The sequence below is a fragment of the Ciconia boyciana genome, chromosome 1 (genome assembly GCF_034638445.1).
Source record: "Ciconia boyciana chromosome 1, ASM3463844v1, whole genome shotgun sequence".
Classification (NCBI taxonomy): Eukaryota; Metazoa; Chordata; class Aves; order Ciconiiformes; family Ciconiidae; genus Ciconia; species Ciconia boyciana.
In genome coordinates, this window is record NC_132934.1 from 71,355,683 (window position 1) to 71,381,344 (window position 25,662).

Below are 25,662 nucleotides of genomic sequence, written 5' to 3' on the forward strand. Positions count from 1 at the left end.
TCTTTCTCAGTGTCATCATCTGTGAGGCAAGAATAGCAACACATGACAGCACCTTTAGGTTCCCCAGGGAAGGAGGGTTAGACATAAAAACTGTTCTTTCTCGTAGTCTTCATCTTCCAAAGTGTTATGGCTTTTGATGCTTTTGTTTTTGAGCAACTTGAAATATCTCCTAAACATCCTGATTTTTCAAAGTAGAATGGAACCCTCCATTTATGAAAAATCAAGCCCTATATTTTATCTCAAGCTAAGCAACCAACACCAAGTAGCCTGTGGTCATTTCTGAAAAAGCAGATAAAACAAACTGGAGAACAAGTGCGGAAAAAATGGTATCCGTCTGCTTGTGACAAGGAAGCTCTTGGGAATTAAAGTCAGGAACAAACCAGAAATAGGTAGAACTTGCTTAAGGAAAGGTATTGTTTTAAAATAAAGTGTAACTGATAACACACACATTACTAACCACAATTTCTGGTTTATAGTGCCCACTGGAATAAAGGATCTGACGCTTTACCCTTTGGGACCTACTGCTGTGGTTTTGAGCTGGAACAGACCTTTCCTTGGGGTGTTCAGGAAATATGTTGTAGAAATGTTTTACTTCAACCCATCAACGATGACCTCTGAGTGGACAACCTACTATGAAATAGCAGCAACCGTCTCCTTAACTGCCTCTGTGGTAAAGTGACCATTACTGACTTTCCCATGCCTGTGTGGCCCTGGCACCTTGTGACATTTCTTTGCCCAGCCTTTCCCCCATGAATATGTATATATGCCTTTAAGCCTGGCACATTTTTCCAGGCAAAGCAGAGAAAATGGTCAGGATGCTAGAGGCATTTTCTGTTCTAAAGTAAGGGAATGCCAGCTGAACCATGCTAAATTTTAAACAGAGCGATGAGATAGGAGATGAGCCTCTTCTTTGTTCACAAATGGGCATGTTCAGCAAGTCCAGAGGCAGCTTCAGTTTGTGGGTCAGTTTGTCAGTCAAGGCTTTAAAAATTCCATCGTCTCCTTGGGGGGAGTAGTCCAAAGCCTTATCTACATAATTAATATTGCTAATATGGATTTGGGGCTTGCGGGCTAGTCTTGCAGTGTGCCATCTGGAAGGCTTAGCTGCAGAGACACTCTTGTGAAAATAGCCTTCATGTTTCTGAAGCTACGAAGACTTATGCCAGGATTTCAACTAGGTGGAGACTGCTCTCTAGAAGAACGCACATACACATATATGCACACGCATCTTTGCAGTAATAAAGTGAAATTTTCCTCTTCCTTTCCATTATTTCTTGGAGAAGGTGAACAGATTTTATTCAGACTTCATTGTTGCGCAAGACAGCAAGCAATTTTAGCTGAAAGTAGTTGTTCAGAAAGTTATGAGTATGCAAAAAGGATAGCAATAACTTTTGCTGCTTGTGAGAGCCACAGTGATTTACCGTAATTGATTTGCATAATACCATTTGTGGAGTCATTTTGGCTACAGCGGCTTAACTGTAATTGGGTACATGACTGTAAATCTAGCACATAAATCTCCAGGGAAATTAAAAACAAAAATAACTTACCAAATGAGTAATTAATATCTTGTAATCATGACTCAGCACAATTAGATTAATACCTGAGTGATCCGAGTCCTCTTAGAAGTAATGCCATCTTCCAGAGTTAATGTGGTTCATTAGAAAATGAGATGATATTTTCCCCTACTGTTGCAAATCCTGTTCAAGGAAGCCAAGCTGGAATTCCTTTGTCTGAATTTCAGTCTGAAATGTGACAGTGTTGTATCGCAGCTAAAGTGAGCATTTCTTAAAGAATAATTTTAAAGAGTAAGTCTGAATTAGAAAAAGAGTGGCTCCGTCTTCTTCTATTATGGCATTTAACATACAGGTAGGTTTTGGTGAACTTTTGTTTGGGTTCTCTATCGGTGCTCCGGAATCCCACTATGTATGTCCCACAAATTTCCCTATGATCTACTGACATCTCTGAGTGGTGTATTCTGGAGCAACAGCATCAAGCCCAGTGAGACGGCAGGGGAATCAAAAATCAAGCTATCTGACAGCTTAGATCAAAAATTATTTCCTGAAGGTTATCACTTGATGAGAACCTTTGGAGCTGAATTTGCCCCTTCACTCTGTTTACTTGCTTTGTTCACTTTGTGCTCTGCATCTTATTTTAAAATTGTCAAAGCAATGTTGGTATTTTCAATATTACACCAGCGGCATGTCAGAAGAAGTCCAAGCATCTTCAAGGTTTTGGTGTTAATCGGATACAATTTATTCTAAAAAGCATAAGGAGAATAGTCCACAAACCCTATATTTGGATTGCCTTATAGTATCTGGGAAAAAAAGGCCACTGCAAACAGCAGAGATCTGTAAAAATAGCAATTTCTAATTTGTTGAAAATTTTCATTATTTCCAGTTTGATTTTATTTTGAATTTTAAAAATATCATGAGGCTTTTCATTTAAACATAAAATTAAATATTTGAAGTGTTTTGTGCTGTCAATGGAAGTATTTGAATTTTAACTTAAATATTGAATATGATAATACAAAATATATTGCATTTTGTACTTCATTTATATCTCATTTGCATTTATATATATAATTTATGTCTCATAAGTCATTTATGTTTCATTCATATTTCATTTATAATAAATGATAATACAAAGTGAAATACACTTTGAAAACTGGAAAAAATAAGTCATTTGCAGTGACAGTATCTGAATCAAAAACATTGTTTCTAATTTATCCTCAAACCCTATTTAATCAAAATAGAAAAGCCTACATTTTTCCCATTAAATGTTCTGCCTTCATCAAATCAGAATTTTGTGATGGAAGATTGCTCTGCAGGAATCGTTCTCACTGCCCTGGAAATCAATGAGAGGTTCCTGTGGCGGGTAGGGCCTGGGGCCACGTGCATGTGGATAAGAGCAGAGCCACCACAACCGTGTTTGCTCTCACTGCACAGATTTTTGAATAAATTGAAATCCCAAAGTACAGAGGTTTCCACTGGAGTAAGGAGTGGGAGCTCAGTAAAATGGGCCCATGTGTGGGCACTAGATTTATAAATATTGTCGTGTTTTATAAGTCATGCTGGTGACTTTTCTCCTGAGCTGCAGTTTCTCTTTTGTCACTTTACAGAGAATAGCTAACCTGCTGCCTGCTTGGTATTACAATTTCCGGGTCACCATGGTGACTTGGGGGGACCCAGAGCTGAGCTGCTGTGACAGCTCCACCATCAGCTTCATAACAGGTGAGCAGCTGCCTGAAAAGACCGTGGGATTGCTCCTGGGAGCAGAAGGGCTGAGAAAGTCCGACTTAGATGTTGCGTTTCACCTGCACGTACTTGCAAGTTAGGGTATTTAACAGCTAAGTGGGGTTTTTTGTTGTTGTTATTATTATTATTATTATTAGTATTAGTATTAGTATTAGTATTATTTAAGGAAAGCTCTGAGGACTGCATTAAATGAATATATGTAATTTTGCTATGCAAAGCACAGTGTTTGATTCCTCTATTCCAGTCCTCTCCATCAGCTGAATGCATGGTTTCAGTGAGGGCCAGTGATCCTGCTTGTCTTTTATGACATTGCATGTTGTACACATTGAGGAGTTAATGGGTAAATAAGTAATCTGAATTCTTAGGTTTGATAAGATTAGGAAACATTTTTCCGTATATTTTCAATGTTTCCAAATGCTTTTTCGTCCTTTTTCCCCCTCCCAGTAATCCACAGGTCAGACTGTGACTGTACCTTAGCTAACATGGAGTAGAGTTATGCACTCTTAGGCAGACCGAGGCAGCTAGTATGTTCGATAGCACATTATTCTTGTCCTCTAGCTTTTCCTTTTCTACTGGGTGTTTTTTCCTTGCTCACAGTAAGGAGAAAAGGGTGCTCCTGTGATCAAGGCATTGTACCCCCGCTGGGTAGATTGGCATTGGGAAACTGTGTGGTGCTAGCAAGTCAATCGTAATCCAGATTCTCAGCTGCAGTAAATTGATATAACCACATGGATCACGCTCTACCAGTTGGGACCGGCTGTGCATTTAACACACTCCGTCATCTCTTGTCAGATACTTTGGGTTTGAATCTTCAATGTATCAAATAGATTAGCTGTAGAGGGAACAGCATACAAGAGGTCCTGTTAGTGCCTTGCCACATGCTCCTAGCATCCAGGCTGGTTAAGTCAAATTTCCCTATTGAATCATTTTGCTTTTATGCACTGCTGTTTAGTTCACCTTGCAGAAGGTGACTGAAAGCAGTAAATAATTCAGATGAACCATGAGAGGAAATAAAGTATGACTCACACTTCTTTTCTAGATGTAGAAATTAAATTACGAGGAAAATCAGCCTACAAGGTCCCAGTCACTCCCTCCAAAACAAATACTAGCCTAGTCCCAGATTTTCTTTTTGGGGAGAGGCTAAAAGGATTTATCTGAGGAAGGAACTGAATAAGACCCATTTGCAATGATGATTAATGTAGTGCCTGTGCTCGACAGTACCACGACAGAAAAATTATTAGTGGGTTAAGTCCTAGCTCCACTGAAGTCAGCAGAAACTCTCCCATCCTGAGATATCTGATCCCAGGCTACACTGCCGATAAATTCTGGTGCTTCTCCAGTCTATCAGAAACTCATAGCACCCACAGGGGCCCCGTGAAGGGTCTCCAAGGATATTCATTGTCCTTTGGCATCAATCAGCTTTTCTGTAGCACTATAAGGAAGCAATTTTCCAGCTGGTTGGTTGCTGTATGAGGGGAGAAATGTCTTTTCCAACTGATTTGGCTACCAGGTTCAGCATTTTAGAACAGAAATGTTCCAGTGGGGCCCTCACACTTCAATACTGCATCTCCAGAAACCTGCAGCAGAAATTAGGGAGACTAAGGTTGTTCTAAAATATAAGCCATCATCAGGATCAGTCTGCATCTCTGTATGGGGAAAGTAAAGACTGTTATTGCTATTAGATGAAAAATAGATCAACTCCTTAACTAGCAGATGTAGACAAAAATGAGAAATGGATGAATCTCTTAGATAATGTCATCCATTTATGATTGGAAAAACCTCTCTTCCAAAAGGTCGTCTAGTCTTAAGTGAAAATCTCCAGAAAATATCCAACTGGAAAGTTGTACCAATGCTTAATTCCTCTTATTATCAAAGGTTTATCCTTTGCTTCTGATCTGAATTTTTCTAGTTTTAATATCCAGTCCATAATTCTTGTTACACTTTTCTCTTGTTGATTGAAGAGACACAAAGCTTTTTTCCCCTCTCTATAGAAAATTTCGTTTCACTCTTTTCTGTTCATAAATTGCTTCCATTGAAGTCTTCGTGTGCTTTCACAGTAAGGCATTTTTTCATGTCACTTTTTTCTCCCACTCTGTCTCTCTAATTTTTACTGTTTTTACCAAAGTACATGAAAACTGAAAGTGTAATACCAGCCTGCTGAATACTCCTACAGAGGCAAAATCAACTCCCTATTCAGTGCTCTCCTGTTTGTGCATCTAGATGATTGCATTTGCTATGGCATCACGCTGGAGGTCTGTGTTGATTTGCTTCTATTCTGTGGCTTCTTACTCCTTCCTAGAGTAGCTGCTTTCCAGAATTTATCATCTGGGAAGTGTTGTCTGCATGCCTTTTTCCTAAAGACTCAACTTTGCACCTGGCACTTTGAAATACATTTTGTTTGAACAGGCCCAGTGTAGGGGCCAATAATTCAAATCACAGCCCTGTCCAAATCCTCTACTCCTCTGCCAGTTGCCATGTTACTTGCATGGTTCGTCAGTGGTGCTTTTACTTTCAGAGTATGGATGAAAACGTTGAATAGTGGTGAGCCAGATCACAGCATTTTAAGGGAAGAGTCCTAACAAAGAAATCTGATTTGATCAAATTACAAGCGCTTATCAATAGATGGTCACCATTGAATGTGAGCATTAAATACACTCCTGTCCTCTGATTGCCTTATTACTTGAAATCTCTTCAGCTTTATCCAGGGACTGCTGTCAGGCTAACTTGTGAGAAAGTGGCATGCCAATTTTTCATGTCTGCAGGTTTGAAATGTTTGTCCCCAGTAGGTGCTGCCTTTTCACTCTTTCAACTTACTAGGGGACTGCAGAGTTCTTTATCACCCTCAGCCTCTTTCTTTCCAGAGAAGGAACAGATGGTTTTATGGAGCACTTGGTCCCTTTCTGCATCATTCTGAACAGTGCTACCTCCCTTGCACAGGTTGCCAGGAATTAAACAAAAAACAAACAAAAAACCAAACCCAAACCCCTAAATTTTAAAATACTAAATAGAAGGTTTTGTAGTCTTCTTGACAGTACACCATCTGTCAGTTCTTCTGTGTATAGCTAGAAAGCTAACCTCTGCAGCTGGAACCTAAGTTTGATTTTTTTAAAACAAAGCAGAAGGATTATCTAGCAGTTTGGGACCACACCTTGCAGCAAGCTCAGGGCAGACAAACCATTTCCCTAACGCAGGATCCCACTGCTCTTGTGGAGTCTATAGCTAGGCTGGGGCTTTACTGAACTGCAGTACCTGGAATGAAAAGGATATTAGAAGAGCCTAGATGATATATATAGCTCTCCCCCATGACAACTGGTCAGATGTCCCCAGGAGAATGGGGGAGATTTGGGGGACCCCAGAGGCTTATCAGAAACAGCATTTGTTCTCTTGGGCTCCTGCAGCAACAGTTGCATGCTGTTGTTTTAACACAGGGAGAGATTGTGGCACCACAAGTGTTGCTGTGGTGACTAATGAGTTTTTAATGCCACCTGCTGTAAACAGCTGGATTTAAGCAAGGGCAATCATAAGCAAGGGCACTTTAGACCACCAATATTTTCTTTTGCAATGAGAATGCTTTTAGCTTTGAAGAAGCAAAAAGAGTAAGACAGACAGACTGTCGGTGTTGGTGAGTACCACCACGTCTGTCCTTGTTGTGAAGCTGCTGTCTGTTGGTCCCCTGGATGCTCTCAGCTCTCACTTTGGGCCAGGTCAGCAATGGGATGTAACTTCCTACACCATCTCTGTGCCACTCAGCTCCCAGTGGAACATGATGCTAGGGGAGTCGATCATGCAAGCCCTGGCCCTTAGTCTCATTTCACACATCCTGGATGTTCATTGCCAGATACCTAAAGCAAACAGCTGTGTGAACGTTAAGAGGGAAAGCATGTCATCAATATTTAGGTATAGGAGGAAATTATTAGTAGTGTATAAGATTCATGCCAGTCGTGACCTTAAATTGTAAGGAATACATGATCCTTGTGTAGTGATGGACTGGGGACTCTAGAAATTAAAAGAAGCATTACTTTAAAGATTGTATACTAAATAAGGTTGCTTCCTCTCAACAGCATAAAAGGGCATTCTCAAGATTAATTTGAGAGAATAGTCTTACTAAAGGTTTCTAAATGGCTCTAAATTGTCCATGCATTGTACTTGCTGCCTTCCTCAGCGATGACTTCAGTAAATCTGTTCTCTAACAAATGTCTTGATGCAAAAGTCATAGAAGTCTTTGTGAAAGCAGCAGTGACATCTTGTGGCCCCTTCAAACAGACCCAAGCTCCGAGTCCGTCCTGCGTTTCATCTCAGCTGCTGGCACCCGCAGCTGTGCTGGCATCCAGGGCTCTGCGAGGGAGCGTGGTGGGAAGGGCCCTTGGTTTTAGAATGGAAATGTTCCAGTGGGACCCTCACACTTCAATACTGTGTCTCCAGAAACCTGCAGCAGAAATTAGGGAGATTAAGGTTGTTCTAAAATACAAGCCGTCATCAGGATCAGTCTGCATCTCTGTATGGGGAAAGTAAAGACTGTTTTACCAGGTTTGACTGGTTTACCAGGCAGCCGCATCTGAGCTGCCTTTGAACAAACACACTGGACTCCACGGGGCTTGTGCAGAGGAAGATCAGTCAGTCCGTATCATTTTCCCTACGGTGCTCCTAAAGAATCTGCCAAGCACACAGATTCGTACACTTCCCCGCTTTATCCAGGTTATGCTATTGATACTACTTTGAGAGGAGGTTAAGATCTTTACCGATAGCTGACTTTCACTTTTGGGTCTCCACTCAGTTTTAACTTAAATCCTAACTGGGGACCTGCACCTACAAATTAGGCAACCAAGGTGAGCTGATCAGCTATACTCCCTCTGCAATTAATAGAGAGGCACCTCCAGGAGGTAATTCTCTTATCTTAAATACCTATTTTAGGAGGAGAAGAGTTGCTCTGGAGGTAGCTATCTTTCTTCTTGGGCTGCACAGGGAGCCAAGGACTTGCTGGCAGCTCCAGCGCAAGACAAGCCATTGAACAGGCTGACGGGGCTGCGGTGAGCCTGTGCGAGGTGTGCAGCGCAGGGGACAGCGCCAGGCAGGAGCTGGGTGTGTGGAGGAAGAGGAGGGACAACAGCTACTTCACCTAATACTTAATAATGTAGCTACCATATGCCTGTAGACTAGACACTTGGTGTTTAGATGGCTCTCAGCTGATGGCTGCCTTCTGTGGTGGTGGGACTTTCACCCTGGGAGCAAAGGTGGCCATAACTTTTCATGCAAAAAGATATTATTTGGAAAACTGCGGGTTTTGGGCTTTTCCTCCTAAGAAGATGCAAGCTGAGTGAAGAGAAGATATTTTTTCCTATGGAAAAGCTATTCAGTGTGACATTTCTTATTTATTTCTCACTGATTGTAATTTCTTTTCAGTGCTATAACACAGTGAAGCAATATCTGAGGCTTTTAACTTGACTTTGAATTCTATTTGTAAATGTTCACTCAAAAAATGGTTTATATCAGCCAGTAGCTTCATGCTTTTTTCTTTTAAACGGAAAGATTGCAAACAAAGGTATATTTTTGTTCTGAATATTCCCCAGGTTAAATGCCATTTTTCATTTCTTTCAGCTAGCACTCAGGTGCAGATGCTTTTACTAATATGTTTCTGCTATATTTATGATACTGTCTTCCCAACACTATCCTTTGGCAGAAGGTTATTACTGGACTTAGTAATTAACTGTGTTAGAACCTGTCTGTAATACATTTGCCTTCTTCCTTCAGCACCAGTGGCACCTGAGATTACCTCCATAGAATATTACAACCATCTTTTGTACGTCACCTGGACCTATGGAGGAGATGGTACTGACCTTTCTCATTCCAGGATGCTGCATTGGATGGTGATTGCAGAAGGAAAGAAGAAAATCAAGAAGAGTGTAAGTATGAGTGGGGAAGGTGTTGCTCATTTCTCTGTATTTTTTTTGCTGAGTTGATAGCTTTGTATTACAAAGTTTAAGCAAGTTGATTAAGATTGGTAGAAGCCTGATCAGTTGAAGTTATTTCACAGTGTTAGCTCGCACTTCCAAAGGCTCAAGCTCTCAAAACAGCCAGTGGACAGAATGGTTCTGTGGTGATCCAGTGCAAGTGTTGATAATTTAGATGAGAATTTAAAAATAGCTTATTAAAATTCTAAGCTGCAGACAGTGAAACATAAAGAGTATTTTTGAGTGATCAGGTATGGTCCTTTCAATTTCTATTTAATAATAGCCAGACTACGCTACTAGCTGAGCTTTTTTTAGTTCATTCAAGCCAGGTACTATAATTTCCCATTTTCTGACTTTATCAAACAGACATCCTTATAAATTATGTGGTTTTCATTTTCTGTTTAAATACAAGTTCCACTAACTGATAGGATGAGGATTTCACCCAGAATGTATGCACTTCTTAGAAAACTTGCCATGTTAAGATGTGTTCTTGGCACAGTCTCTTGACCTCTTTGAGCGTATTTAAAAATCACTTAGAAAAAGAAATCTAGGTTTTCCAGCTATAGATTAAAGTCATACTGCTGCAGGGTACTGAGACGCATGTTTAACCTGAAGCAAAAAAGCAGCCCCTGGACATAGAGTGAGAAGTGTTTGAAATGGTGGTGGAGCACTGCAGCACAGGAATGTATGCAACCAGCAATGTAGCTTCATACAGCCTGTGGCCTGTGACTGTCTTGCACACCACTATTGATCTTTTAATTGTTGGCAGGGAGAAAGTGTCTGGTCTTTTTCAAGGGAAAGGTTTCCCTTCTACAGCTGAAGACTCAGCAGATGCTGAATTGGAAGTGGATTTTCAGCGTAAGCGCAAATTCATCAGCAATTTTTATTTGGATTTATATGAAACACCCTAGTTTTCATTGGATTCATAGCGGCTGCCAGAGTGCACCCATCTGGAGCTTGTTGCAGCATGAATCTAATTACATCATTAGTAGAACTGTTCAAAAACATGACATTTCTGAAGAGCAGGAACTTCCAATATTTTTATCTTTGTTTCAAACAAGGAAGAAAATTCTAATTCCTCCCCCCCTCCCCCAAATAAAGTATTCTAACAATTGAATTTTAAAAAATTGTGCTGTGATATCCCTCCCTTCCTTCCAAAAGTCATGTTCTCTGTAATGTTATTATTCTTCCAGGAAAAAATCTGACTTATGTGCTACTGATTCTGGTAAAAAATATTTGAATAAGAAATTCTTAGATTGAATAAATATAAAATACAGTAAACTTTGAATATGAAATTAAATGAAAATGAATACTGAATATTAGATTAAACAACAGATTAAAAATAGAGGGTATCTGCAAATAAAACTTCAAAGATGTCTTTAAGAGTGTTTCTCTTTATTTTCAGAAGAAGAAAACCCAGCAAGCATTCTTTAAGAAATTCCTGCAACAACCTGTTTATAGCTAACTTTTATGGTACTGCTCATATTTGTAAATATGGGTGCATGCTTGCAGGGTGTACCTGTTCTCCTAAGCTCTGTTAGTCACTTTCAGAAATTGTTTCCCGTAAAAATCATACTATATTTTAATCTCTTTATCTGATTTATTAAGATTGTTAAGATTGTTATTATGGTTATTTTTCTTGTAGAATTATTAAAATAAACAGGTAAAATAATCAAGTAATGATTACTTTTTCTTCCTGGTATTTGAATACTTCCCAAGACTCTGAAGAAGTTGGTCAGTTTTTAGACAAGTGACCAAAATAATGTGCATAGTCCTGTTAGTCTTTATTCAGAACTGTCTATCTCTCTTGGAACGGAAAGCTTCAGCCTGAAAATTAAGTGACTATGAAAACCAGCATGAGATTCCTGAATGTGCCCTTTGTAGATAGTCTACAAGTGCTCTGAAAACAGTCTGTTGCAATGTCTGAGTTCTGCATCCTTCTCCATGACCCTGGAGAAATGGGGAGCTTACTCACCCCTAAAATATTACGAAGAAGTTATTCACAATCTTTTGAAGCTCAGCTCAGTTTTGGATCATATCTGGTTTCAAACTTGCAGATGACTGAGGTCAGGCCTTGAGATCTCTTGCCAAGTCAACAGGTCTCCAGGTAGGTGTTAGACTGGCCCAGCTGGATTTAATTTGCAGGTTCTTAGGATATATAAAGGCTTGCCTATATGTGTCTTGTGTACTCTTCTTAGAGATATCTGATCTGATTTAAATTCCTCTAACATTGCAATGGACTCAAATCCATGGTTTGGTTAGCATTTTGCACAACTGGAAAAATCTAGATGCAAGAGTACTCTCGTTGGTATGAGGGAGATTTTCTTTCTTCCTTAAATTTTCACTGGTCATATAGAAAATATGGCCTAAGATTGTCTTCTCTCTGCATTGTGATATTCTGCCAAGCATTATGGCTTTCCACAGCTGGTGTCAGTGGTAACTGATTCATGTAACAAGCTTAGAGTGCGCAGAAGACATCTGCTGTGATGCACAGAACTTTATTTGTAGTATATTAAGTGACCAGATTAATTTTACAAGAAGGTTATCTGGTTTGGTTCATATTTAACAGTTGGTGTCTATAATTATTGTAGGTAACACGCAATGTGATGACTGCAGTGTTGAGCTTGCCTCCAGGGGACATATACAACCTTTCAGTGACTGCTTGTACTGAAAGAGGCAGCAATACATCCCTGCCCCAGCTTGTGAAATTGGGTAAGAAATGCTTGTTTGTATACTATAAACTCACTCTTTCTCTCCTTTGACTGTAAAAATAACTGTGTCAGCAGATTCAGCATTTTCCTCCCTTTCAGTGTCATGTACCTGTGACCGCATTTCTTTTGCAAAGCTGTAGTTTTCACCTCACCTTGCTGTGAAGATTGTCTCATTCCCCTATGTGAAGCTACTCTCCTAAAATAGTATTACTCAAGAGGAGCAAGAGTAGAAGAATCTGACTGTAAGTGGAAATAGGAGAGTGGAAATCGCTGAATGCCTTGCTGGGAGAACAACTGTGCTTCATATTTGCTTCACAAAGGTCTTGAACACAGGCAGGTTTTGGGAACAGCAACACAGGCTTCACAGCTGAACTTTTCAATAGAAAGCAGAACCTTCCTTGTTTTTGACAAGCCAGTTTCTGGGTCTGCACTCTGACACCTGGTCTGGTTTCCTGTCTCCTCTCCTCTCTCCCTGGACATCTCCATAGTCTTCCAACATCAAAAAGGTACCCTTAAATACAAATCAATGACAGTACTCTTTACAAAGACAGTCAGATTCATGGCTGTGGAACCCAGCATCATTGTAAGAGAAATACGTGTAATCTACTCAAAGAAACAAAAAAAGGCTTAAGAATTTCATCCTTTTGGTAGGACTTTAAAATGTAATTTTCTGCCTAACATCCTCCTTTACCTGTGAGGAAGACTGGACACTGTGCCATTATGCCTTAAGAGATTTTACTTTGCTTTTGCATGCACATAGAATTGTTGAGCCCTGAGTACCTAAAACTGTGAAATTTTGAAGCGTGCCTAACTCCTTTTACAGGCATTAACTCCACTGTGAAGGTGGGTAAAAAAGAGTTAGTAATTTCAAACTGGATTATCTTCTTTACACGCACAATAAACCTTTCCTGAATGACAGTAAAGAAGTGAATTTAAAGGACTCCATAACTTCTAATCGAATTAGAGGTCTTGAAGCAATCATTGTCTATTCATCTTTCTCAATAGCTCTTACTCAAATCTCTTAAACAGTGCTGGGGCAAGCAGTACAGCCTTAAGAATCTGAAGTTCTTCCAAGTCTTTTCATCAAAGGGAATATTTGAAAGAGGTAGACAAATTCCATGGATTTTCCTCTTCCCTATGCAAGGCCTGTCCACTGTTTTCCCCATGCCTTGTGTCTGTGCACAGAGTTACATGCGTGTAACTCTTCCTTCCCAGGACTGAGTGGGTAGATGTGTGAGGGTGAGTATATCCCTCCCACTACCATTGTCCAAATATTTTAGGGGAGTATTTAAAAATATCAGCTAGCTTTATCTTTCAGACAGTCCACAAGTGCCATGTATTATTCATGCTGTACAGCCTGCAGCCTGGTTGTATCTTCCTGTTCTTTGCTTATGGACAGGCAGGCTCTTATTGAACTGGTATAGTTATTTTGCTCTTGCTTTTTCATTCACAACAAAGAGAAGGTGGGATGAATTCTGTTTTGATAAATCCCTTCTAGACTTCTGGGTGTGGGGTTTTTGTTGGTTTGGTTTTTTGTTTTTGTTTTTTCTTTATGCTGCTTGCACTTTGAATAGACAATAGTGAGGGTATTTTACCAGAGGTTTTCCTTCTCTCTGTTTCTGAGGGAGCAATAGGAGTTGTAATTAGCAGTAGTGGGAACTGACTCTAAGTGACAGACGACTCAGCACTTGGCAGTCTCTTAAGCATTCATGCCAAATGTTCTTCCCTCCATGATGTTTCCTTCATCCTGGCAAGTTTCCACTTGCAGAAAAATCAAGCCATTTGCTGGAGGCAAAGGAGGATTTGCTTGGGATGATGCCCAAATACAAAACTCGTATTTTAATCGAGGCCATTTTTTACCTGGAGTGAGGGATGGAATGTGTTTCTGAATCCAAGAGCAGATATATGGGTGTAATTAAGGGAGAGGACGCTTTCCTATGTAGTTCTGGGACAACATGTGCACTGCAATCCCCGTGACACAGAAGAAGCCACGTGAATGTGCCTCAGTCCCTACCCTGCTCTCGTCAATGCTCTCCCTAATGCCAATATAATCTTGGCAGCCTCCAACCTTAGAACACTGATCTGACTGTCTGAGCATCAGATACGTCTCCAAAATGTCTATAACCACTTGAGCAAGTCCTTTGTGCCAAGTTTTTTGTGGTGGATCTTACATGTCACGTCCAGGCTCCCATGACAGCATCTCACAGAAGGAGAATAACAAATTATTTGTGAAGGGAAAAAATAAGAGCAAAATGTTGTTGTACATAGTAAATTGCATGTAGTGTGTCAGGATCCTGGAATCGGGTCATTGTTTGAGAATTACAACTTTCATCAAACATCTGTAGATTAGGAAATGTGAAAACTCTGGAGAACAGCTTGGAAATGTACAACCCAAACTTTGCACTCTCTGAAGGCAAACCAAAGGGGTCCAGGATGCCTGAGGCATTGAAAGCTAGGGCTTGCCAGTACCTGTTGTGTGAGGTCTTCAGGATGAAAATCAGGATCAAGCCTTTGGTCTTGAAATAGTCTTGGGAAAAAACGTACATCTCATCTTAACACCATTCCTAGGCTGTTTGCTCCTCTCCCTGTTCCTCAAGGTTTCCCCTCCTGTTCTTCTGTGCTTTCCTTACTCCAAGTTCGTTCAGGTGGGATTGCACTGAGGGGTGGCCTCTGCTGGAGGTCAGCATGGCCTCCTGCAGACCACTGCCCGCCCAGCCATGGGAATCCACGGGTGGGGAGGTAGCCCTGGAGGGGACAGCAGAGGCCACCCCATGTGAGGCCAGGGGCACTGGGTTCAGACCCTCATCTGTGTTTCACAGTATCTCTGATGCCATCTCTCCCAGGAGACCCCCAATAATTCTCCTGTCACAGGGTTGTCTCCTCCTTGCCATGTAGGAACCTCAGTCCCTTGTATATGTTTGCCCATTGCCAGTTCATCCGGCACAACAGCAATGAAAATCGAAGCAATAAATTGAAGACCCCGAAATCTAGACCTCTGCATTCAGTGAGGAGAGAAGACTCCTGCAGCTAACTGAAACGAGAGCAGACCCAATGGCCCTTACATGTTAGCCTAGAAAAAAAAATTGACTACAAGATTTTTTTTAAACTGCTAATTGACTAAATATTTCCTCTACTACAGTTACATGAACCTAGACAGCCTTCACTTGTGGGAAGCTGCTTCTTTATCGTCTCCTGGGGCAGACCTTGCACAGCAAAGCTTTCTCAGGCCAAAACTGTTGCCAACAGGTGGACAGACATCTTCTCCCGAAAGAGCTTCTGTTAACATCGTTCTATTAATAGAATACGCTGATCATCCTCAAACAAGGGCTCTGCTGAAAAGGGAAGTGAAGTAATTATCCAACTGTCCAAATAGAGAACAGTTTAAATAGAGAAGAAAAACCAAGACACTTAATCATCTTCCCATTTTACAATGGTAGTTTATCATCATGAGAGGCAGGGCTTTACATTGGCAGGCTTTATCTGAAGGACATGAAAGATAGAAGGGCATCAGGCATTGCTTTCATTTTTGTTTGAGGCTTCCTCTTCTCAGTTGTCTGAAAACTTAAGGATAAGCTTAATAAAAGGAGATTTTCTCTTAACCAGAACCAGCCCCTCCAAAATCATTGTTTGCTGTCAACAAGACTCAGACCTCTGTGACTCTGCTGTGGGTGGAAGAAGGAGTGGCTGATTTCTTTGAAGTCTACTGCCAGCAGGCTGGATCTGGTCAGGAAACAAAAGTCCAGGTATGTATGCGTCTCTTCTTTGGTTTCTGCTCTTCATCTCTGAAACTGAGACTGGGTCTTGCATCTTTCTGGTTTGTTGTCTGCTGCTTAGCATTTGTGTGTAAAGCCTAATGACATTTTATGCTCAGTACACAGGTTAGATCATTAAACTAAATGTGGTAAGGTGGTTCAGAATTAAACCTTTAAAAGCTAAACTACTAAAGCATTTCAAATACTAAAATATTTTGTTATTTTTCAATATTAAAATTGTCCTCTGTCTTATTTATGAGATTATAACTAGTTGGACAGAAGCTATGTGCATCCAACAGGGTGTCAGTCTTTGCTAGTCATGAAAATGGCTCCAATATACCATGCAAAATGTAAAAGACCGCAAAACTAAGGGAATGTCAATGGGCAGGAAGGGAAAAAATGGTCAGGTAGCTTGATAAGGAATGGGAAAAATAGACATATTTAGATGCGATGAGAACTTTTATGCAGCATTTATTTCTGGCTTACTTTATTCCTGGTTTTGAGAACTGTTAACTGAAGTTCAATAGGACCTTCACTGCTATTTAGAGAGTACCTTTATGCTGCAAATGTGGCTGCTTCTCATGCATTTTGTCTCTTAGGGTATTTCCTTCCAGACCTGTCTTCTCAGCCTCACAAATGAACCTCCTTTTCTCTCTGTCCAGTTAGGTACCTGTGCTCAGAGGCCACCTGAATATCTGAGTGTTTAGATTGGTAATGTTGTTCAGTGAAGAACAGAGCAGTAGTAGTTTTAATTCCTTGACATTCAATGCTGTGCAACATATGAGGCTTACTTTGTGGCTTAGCTGACGGTATAGTGAATCACTGTGATTACATGCCGTGAAACATCATTCTGTCACGTGGACTGTCACACATAATGGGGAACCATTCAGAAAAAAGTCAAAAATAACCCACTCAGACCACTGATTATCCCAAAAGAGACACATACACTCTTTAATCCTATGGAAGACCAGTCTGAATTACTTAATATTCTTTTTAAATTGAGAAAGGGACTGACTAAAGGAAAAAAAAAAGAATGTTTAAATACACTTTAATCTTTTGGATAGTTTGGATTCCACATCTAGATTCCTGCTTTCTCACAATGAATAGCTAAAGATTCTGAAGTCATTATCCACTTAGAAGAGATTCAAAATAATGATGTGATCAGGCAAGGAAGGTACCACAGGATTTGCAGCTTTAATGCAGAGCAGATCTGTTTTAAGAACATCAGGAAAAGACTGCTCTATTTGGCAGGAGCTTCAGTGGGTGTCTCGTTTGTTGACGTGAACATCTGGCACTGGGAAATGCACAGAGATTGTCAGCTCACCTCTCATTAGATTCGTCACTGTCTTTTCTGTCTCTATTAAAAAAGGGGCAGGGCTCCTTTTTGAACTGTAAAAAGGGATGCTTTCCCATTAGAGCAGTGAAAATTCTTTACTTGTGATTTTCCATGCTAATTACATGAACATTTTTGTCCCTTTCCTCCATTTTTAAATCAGCAAAATGAAAAGCAACAGCTTTCCAGGTTTGAACATCTTGGGTTTTGCTTCGCTAATTTAAATTTCCCAGAGGGGAAAATGGAAAACATCCAACCAAGTTCAGTTGCCAAACTGTGGCCCCTCCTTTCAGCTCAGGGAATAAAAGTCCCCTCCCTTACACTGATGTGCATGTGATTTCATCTGTGTAATGCCCTCAGAATTGCACTGCAACAGGAACCCTTGCTAGTCTAGAAGGAGCCCATGAATGACAACAGGCCACTGCAAAAATCCAGTGCTCAGGACTCGTTACAGCATCTTGCATTCCCCATCCAGAGTGAGTTCCTTCATAAAACTTCTCCTTGTTCCGTTTCTAAACCACAGTGTCCCTATTTTCACATCTGCAACCCACCCTTGGTTCTGCTGGAGAGTACAGAAAAGCTTCTGAGGACCTTAAGGAGCTATATCTTTAAGACAATGCATGTGTTGTATTTGTTTGTTTTTGCCATATCAGCATTTATGAAACACAAGATTGTTTACCAAGGACATAGTAATTAAAACATTGTATAAAGATATTATGTAAAGAGTTTCTACTACCTAGAAAAACTGAGGTGTGGGATACCTTATCATGGTTATTACCCAAAGGCTTTGCTCTAGCTTTGTTTTTCACCTTGGCTGTGTGAAAGGCTCACAGGTCTTCACATCCAGAGGAACTGCCTCAGAGGCAGAGATGACACATATTCATACAAGGGTGCGGAGATTGTGACTACCTTGGCCACACTTTGAATAAAAATAACTTTATTTTCCTCCTACCTGTACGGCTTAGTAACCAGAGCTCATGAGCTCTGCCCACCTCTGGGGATGTCCTGGGGGTCGCAGTGCCTTCCCCCACCATGTATGTGCCTGACCAACCCCCTACAAGGCACCCTCTGCCCTCCCGAAGGGGCCCTGGGGCTCCCTGGGGTGCTCTGGGCTGTTCCTGCTGCTGTTTTCACCACTGTTCCTCTCCCCTCTTCTGCCAGACTGCCAGGCTACCTGCCTATTTTCAAGGGCAGGCCCTGGTTACCTTCCCTGGGTTTCAAAGTGCTGGTTTCTTTCACCAGATCTGACTTTACCTGGTCAAATGTATGGGTGGAGAGGGGAGCACTGATTTGTGCTCTTGCGTTTACAGGAGAGACAAACTTCTGTGTATTTTTCCCCATGTCTGCAGGAACCTGTCACTGTCTCTTCCCATGTAGTGACTATTTCCAGCCTAACCCCTGCTACTTCCTACAACTGCAGTGTGACCACCTTCAGCCACAATAGCCCCAGCATCCCCACTTTCATTGCGGTTTCCACCATGGGTAAGCAGCGCTTCCCTCTTTCTTCTTCCTTCTCCAGGTACAACATCTGTTTCTCCTTGCTTTCTAAACCTGCTCTCGGTAATGGTGGCCCCATGGGTTGCTTGTATCATGGAAAGGCTGCCAGATGTGGATGGGATGGGGAAGCAGCTTTAAGAAGTTCTTAGAAAAATCCCCGCTGGGGGAGTTTGACTTGGAAAAATACAAACTAGAAGCTCAGTCCTCTACTGGGTTTTAGAAATCAGGAACCTAGTTTGTGGTGTCAAGGCTGAACATCAGGGAGCTGCTTGATGACAGTTATGGAGAAAAATGTCTTCTTGGCCAAGCCCAAACAAGAGGAAAATCACATTTATAAGCTGCTAAGGCAAAAAATCACTTTCTGCTTTCAGTGAAGAAGTGGAGATAGGGCAAGAGAGAAGGAGAAGGGCCACTGCAGGATCTCGAGCAGTCACACCCTGAAGGGATAGCTCTTCATGGAGGCTCCCCGGGCATGTCATGAAGCCTGTCTCTGTACTGACTCTGAAGAAAGAATATCAGTGTCAAACTGCCCAGAGCACTGGACTTTTCTTTAAAATCTCCCCTTCAGAATGATCAGTGTCATCTCTGCTTAGTTAGGGAGTCATGGAGCTTTAGTCACTGGTCCTATGCATCATACACAACTCCATGCTGGAGTTCAGTGTCTGATATTAGCTTGAAAATCTCCATGATTTTTAATCTAAAAAATGCTTCTCTAGACAATTGTGGATGTAAAGTTATTCTGACCAAGTAAAGTAGAAAGGGTTTCTTATATAATGAGCAGAACAGGGTATCTGGTCTCATAGTAGTACAGTCAATAAGCATGTAATATGGAAAAAAATAAATCAAGGTTTTGTTATTGAGAGTTGATTCCAGATCTTATTTAAAACAGAATATTTTGTTAAAATTTATTTGTCAAAGTAATTCAATCAGTTTCAACCCAGTGTATTAGAGAGCCTCAGTCTGTTATTTTGCTTTTGGGTGAGAAAAGGTATTGATTATTGTTGAAGAGCAACTTCAGAGTTGAAATGTGCTTTGGTGACATAGATGATGATGAATATCTGTATTTTATATTTCCTTCACCCTTTTCTCTTGTGTTATGAATGTCAGTTAAAAAGGAACAAAAAACTTTGGCGGAACATGCCAAAGTTTAACAAAATGCCAGAGTGAAGTCATTTCCCCACAGAAATTTTTTAAGAGCAATAAGTAGTCAAAACCTCCCTTTACCTCTAGTGGTAGATTTTTCTCTCTGTAACACTCCAGGCTGAATGAGATCAGTTCAGAAAAATAACACTATCAACATTCAGGGGAAAAAAAAAACCCAAACCGTCAGTGCTTCTGAATTGAATAACCAAGAGTCCTTGTTTGTATGTACAGTCACTGAGATGAATCCCAACGTAGTAGTAATCTCTGTGTTAGCCATCCTAAGTATCCTTCTGATTGGACTGCTGCTGGTGACTCTTGTTGTACTCAGGAGAAAACATCTACAAATGGCCAGGTAAGTCCAGATTTATGCTAATTCCAAAAATTTCAGACAACAAACGCATCATGACAATAGTTGCAATTAAGGATGCTTGTGTGCATGGGTGCTGCTCGAGATGCTTGTGAACAGAATACCTTCAAAATAGTTGTCTTGCTGCTGTTTAGGAGTAGCATGTTTTCTCTATCTACTTTCATTCTTGACCTGAGTTATAAGCCTCAACCTTTGTCTCATTTTGAGCTTTGCAAGATTAGGTCTAAGAAGTGCAGTCACTTATTACAAAAGGGTTGTGTCAGGAACCTAAACGGTCATTAGGATCTGAGGCAACTGGGCATGAGCAGGACATCAAGATGCTTTGCAAATCTTTCATATGGTTTGGAACAGGAGATTTTCCATATCAACAGGTAAGATGGTTTGTTCATCAGGTCCAGGATGCTGCATTTCAGAGGCCATGTAAGGCCTGAGCCCTGGCAGCCAAACCCCTAGGACGAGGAAGGTTGTGCCCAGGACCCTGAGAGTCTCTCTCTAGAGCATCTGCCAGTCTGCCCCCAGATCCTGGTCTTCCAGTTGTCCAGATTCTGCATTCCTGTGGCTTCCTTCCTATGGGAACTGCAGCATGGGAAAGAGCATATGTGCTCACCTAGATCTTGTCTTTCTGTGCAGTCAGGATGCAGCCAAATATACACTGAGACCCACAAATCCAGAAGGGATCTCAGGTCCTGCTGTTCACCTATAACATTAATGATCCCAATTTGTTGTGTCATACAGATGAAGGGAAAAATTATCTTGTAGAGGTAAACCTTTTTTTACAGAACCTGCATTTCCTTCAGCTATCTGCACCAATCATTTGTACCTGAATATTGAAATTCAGTTTCCTTTTCCTGGTGGTCTTACCTGTAACAGTTCACTTTAATGTGGCTTATGTGAGTGAACTGTGGAAGTTTCTCCAAACCCTTGATATGTGGTTCACCTCCTGGTTTTGGAAGTGTCCTGGAGTCTCCATCCTTTTATAATCTAATATATTTTATATTAATTTACTGTCCTGTGTCAAGAAAGGAAATGATTTCACGTAAAAAAACTTATGTGAAGAATCTTGCACTTGGCTACTTAGCAGACACTGCATTTTATGTGTCATGTCTTGGCTATGTATTCCATGCAACAGATGACCACATCACACATATTTTGCAGGCTATATCTCTTTCAGCAAACATTATGTGGTTTGTTCCTTTTACACGTAACTGGCTCTGTGAAAATCCCAGCTAAATTCATTCTTTCCTATTTAATTACTGTGCAGGCAGCCCAAAGCTTTTTCTTTTTCTGTTTGCTGCTTCTAGTCACAGAAGAGAAAAACCCCAGAAGGAAATTTTAAAAGTAAATCCAGTAAGAAGCTGCAAGCAATTGTTTGCTTAAATCAAGGAATCAAAAATAGCCAAGTCGGTTTATCATTTATAGCTGAAAATAATGGACTTGTGGTAAACTCTCTGGAATGTTATTCAGGAAATTCAGGTTTTTTCCACAGTTATTTTGTGAACTCAAAATTGCCATGATCCTGTCAAATGGAGACAATTATACATCTTCTCCTTAGAGTTGGGACAGTGAATATTTAGTATAGAAAGGTAAATATTTAGCATGTGTACTTAGGCCAGCAGTATAGCGCCAGACTATAGAAAACCCAAATCTGGACAGAAGATGAGGTCTATTTGAGATCTTTATTAGCAACTTCTCCCTTGTTTCACTCTTTTTAAGCGTTATTAGGAAACCTGATCTCAAGTGGTGTTAAATATTTATTGGTTTTGGATGACTATGTTAAGGGATTTCAGTTATGTTTATCACAGATTATCTCAGACCTAGTCACAGATGTGGGTGTTCAGCACTTCTCCGCAACTCCAAGAGTTCTCTTAAATCAATGTCATTGCAAGCGTTGTGAATCCAAAATGGTAACTTTGTACCTAATGGTCTTCCTGAAACAGGGAGTGCGGGGCTGGAACCTTTGTCAATTTTGCATCTTTAGAGAGAGATGGAAAGCTTCCCTATAATTGGTGAGTGTTTGAAGCAAAGCTTTTAATTATGTTTTTCCCCATCTCTGCTTTTTGGCAAATATGATCTTTAATTTTAAGTGCTTATTTTTTGTGTCATCACTGTCAATCTTTAAGATAAAACTACTATACCTGTTATTTTAGTATTTTATTTCTTGAATGATGACTCAAGACTATGTATTCTGTCACCTGCTATTTTTAGTAGGGAATGATATATATACATGTCAACCAAGTTGCATAGATGTGTTTTGGGAGAATATTTCTTTTCCTTTCTCTTACAGACATATTTCCTAAAATAACACAGGTGTAGAAACTTGATCTATAAATCCATTAGCACTTCCAAAGACATGTATTTACATCCAGGAGTAAGCTTGCCTGTAGATGACCAATTAGCAACTGTCTTCATGCAGTGCCGTTAATTAATTTTTCCTTGCATTGCAAGACAAGGACAAGCCAACTCAAATATTTACTGTAACTTAATGTTCAGTGCTGTTGAAAAGACTCAAAAACCCCCCATATTCTTGCTAGTCTAGAAAACCACCTGCAAGAGTTGCAGGCACTGACTATGGACTCCAAACCATCACTGACACCATCAGCCGAAGAGAAGTATTTGAACAAAGAAGTCTGTAGGATTAGGTTTTATAGAAGTAAAAGGGCTCTGAGAGCTACCTGACTGGCACCAGTGTGGTCATTTCCATTCCTATTTTGATAATCAAGTGGGTGCAAATGACTCACCCAAGGTTTACTGTTTTGTTATTAGCAATCTCTGCAAAAACTTCTCTTTCAAGGCAAGTCCAAACATAGATATTTAAATACTATTTCAATATTTTATGCTGTACAGATATTTTATATCTGTACAGTATATGGGGCTGACAGATATTTTATACTGTCAGCCCCATTCCAGTATGTAGGAAGAAGAAAATATGCGCCTTGGTTTTACACCCATGGTCAGCTTTGCTGACAGCCAAGAAGTTGGAAAGAGGAGTTGGTGTGCAGGGAACTGCTTCTATGATCTCATAGGACACAGTCTGCCAGCAAGGACAGGATTAAATGGATTGACACTGCACCACAACAAGCCTTTTGCTAATAGGCGTGCAAACTGAACTAACAAGCCCAGCAAATCTTGTCAATACCTCACTGTGCTGCTAATTAACTGGATATTAAGCAAGCTTCACTTGCTTGGTTTAGCTTTAATAGCAGCCAGCTGTATGGAGTACAAACTAATCTCTCTTTCAGCTTCTCTTGCTTGGACTATATTAATGGCAAAGAAGGCAGAAGATCAAACACTCATGTTAATTAAATATCCAACCTTGAATCAAATGATTAAACTAGCAACAGATGTTGTTAAAACCATAAAAGGCTGTTTTATGGGAAGGGGAATTAATTAATAGGTTTGGATGTGAAAGTGAAGGTTCTTGTTGCTTGATTTAGTGTATGTGTATGTATGGGTGTATATATATGTGTGTATAGATGCATATATGTATACATACATAAATGATGTTATAAAAATATAAATTGGGGAAAATATTCCTGCTTAATATCTCCACAAATTTTTGGTAACGGAAGGCAGTGTGCCCTAACCTTACGGTTCTGACTTATCTGAGAGTTAGTAAAGCTATCTTGTTTTGTGTGCCTCTGTTGTCTAATGTCAAGACCAGATTCACTGTCCATCCAGGCAGCCAAATAGAAAATATGGCCCTAAAGACAGGTAGAAGGATTAAGAAACCCACTAGCTTCCCTAGGAAGGGAGCTATGGGCGTATCCACTGATTCTTAAGGAAAGCTCAGCTCAGCAGAGTTTTCAGGATTTGAGCAATCTCTAAATCTCTTTCTTTTAATTAAATAAAATTGTTCAGTACATCTGAGCAGTAGGTGAAAGACTATATAATTTGAGGAAAACAATATTGTATTTATTGGGCAATTACGTATTTTTCATATGTTGAATGAAATCAATTGTTTTAGATGTTGGAGTTCCTAATCTGTGAACAATATAAGTAGGTCTGCAAGCACGTTAGCTTGTGATTTGATAAAGTGTGGAAATTTCTCATGATGATTTGACAAAGAAAGAAGACCCAGGCTTGAATAATTCCTTCTGCTGCTGTAGGCAAGAGGAAGTAAAAACCTCACTTGGAGTTTCCCAAAGGAAAGAGGAGTATTCCGGCAACATCATCACTTCTCTCTTCTAAGCCTAATGAAAACCTCTCTGTGGCACTGCTTATGGAAACCCAAAGTTCATCCTCAGTCCAGTCCCGTAGAAACCCTAACAACAGATTAGCCCTAAGGCCCTGATGTTGCAACCACTATGCCATATGATTAACTAGAAAGGGCTCTCGCTTCTGGCTGACCCACACAATCCCTACCAACGCCTGGGGAAGGTGCCCTGCAGAAACTGTGCTGCCCATTTTCTCTTCAGCAGCAAAACTCATTAAAGCATAACTTGGAGTTTTCACTGCCTGGGCAGAAGTTTTCCACCACTGGTTGGAAGATTAACGTTAGAGGTTATTACATTTGATGTGACTTGCTTATCGGGGAAAACACAGTATCTACTGACTACTTAAGAGCCAAGGGTATTGAAAAAGGCAATTTCACTTTGTGGTTCCTCTTTAGAACAGTTGTAGAAGGATGGTATTGCTTTTAGGACAGCAGATTTTCTGACAGGTAAAAAACATGCTGAGGGTGTATTTGGCAAAAAATCCTGCTACTGGGGCAATTTTTGTTTAAGTTTCATGAGCTTTTCACATTTGCAAAGTACCTGTAGCCCACTCCACCAATAGGTAGAACAGGCCTGAGTGGGTTTCCTGGATTAATGCAGAGCAGAATCTGGTAAACAGGTTGCAAATAGAGAAGTTTAGAATTGGTTTGAACTCAAATTTCCTTTAGCCACAGTGAAACCTGCTGTGAATAGTTATTCACAGAAACCACAGTTAGAAGTTCAAATAATGTTTTGCTGAAAACCTAGGAGAGAATTTAAAGCACTTAAAAATGGGACTCTGCAAAATGTAATATGGATGTTTTCAGAAATCTGACTCAATAGAGGGTATTAAGAGATATTGGAATGATCTGAATTTATCTCCGATACAGATGTTCTGATATCCACAGGATCACTTGCAGGAGCAAACGTGGGAGATTATCATAGTTGTACATGGTGAAAACAAACTATGTCTGTTCTGAAATATCTCAAAGCATCAGAAAATAGACTTAGCACCACCTATGTAATGGCCATAAACCTGTGGATGAAATTTTCAAACACATTTTACTCTCTGAAAATCTGCCAGTTTATCAATTGACAGTGACTTAGAATAACAGGCCTGAGTCAATACCATAAAACACATTTATTTTGATCATATAGAGTTTTATGTTGGATAGCTGAAAATCCTGCATAGGCTGTCAGGTTGAGGAGTAAAAATTCTATGGATGCTAATAATATTCTTATGAAGTAAGTAAGAGGAAGCCTTTATGGGTTTAGCTGATTTTTAAAATAGAATTTGCTGATCTCCTGATTTCTGTTTGTCTTACTAACTCTCCTCACTTTTTCATCTTTATGTATGTTATTTATTAATGCTCACAGGCGTAGAAGTGTATTTGCTTTCCTAACTCTGCTACCCTCATGCCTTTGGACTGATTATCTTTTGGCATTTTATATTAATCCTTGGTA

General features: G+C 40.2%; 1 protein-coding gene across 1 annotated transcript in view; it reads left to right on the forward strand.

The window, feature by feature from the left end:
• Positions 1 to 25,662, forward strand: part of PTPRO (protein tyrosine phosphatase receptor type O) — a 155,304-nt gene that overhangs the window by 110,767 nt on the left and 18,875 nt on the right. Inside the window, 9 exon segments of the mRNA XM_072849884.1 lie at positions 477 to 670; positions 3,119 to 3,230; positions 9,003 to 9,154; positions 11,794 to 11,914; positions 15,517 to 15,656; positions 18,348 to 18,480; positions 19,870 to 19,990; positions 21,943 to 22,011; positions 25,576 to 25,659. Of these exon segments, the coding sequence (XP_072705985.1) occupies positions 477 to 670; positions 3,119 to 3,230; positions 9,003 to 9,154; positions 11,794 to 11,914; positions 15,517 to 15,656; positions 18,348 to 18,480; positions 19,870 to 19,990; positions 21,943 to 22,011; positions 25,576 to 25,659 (1,126 nt within the window).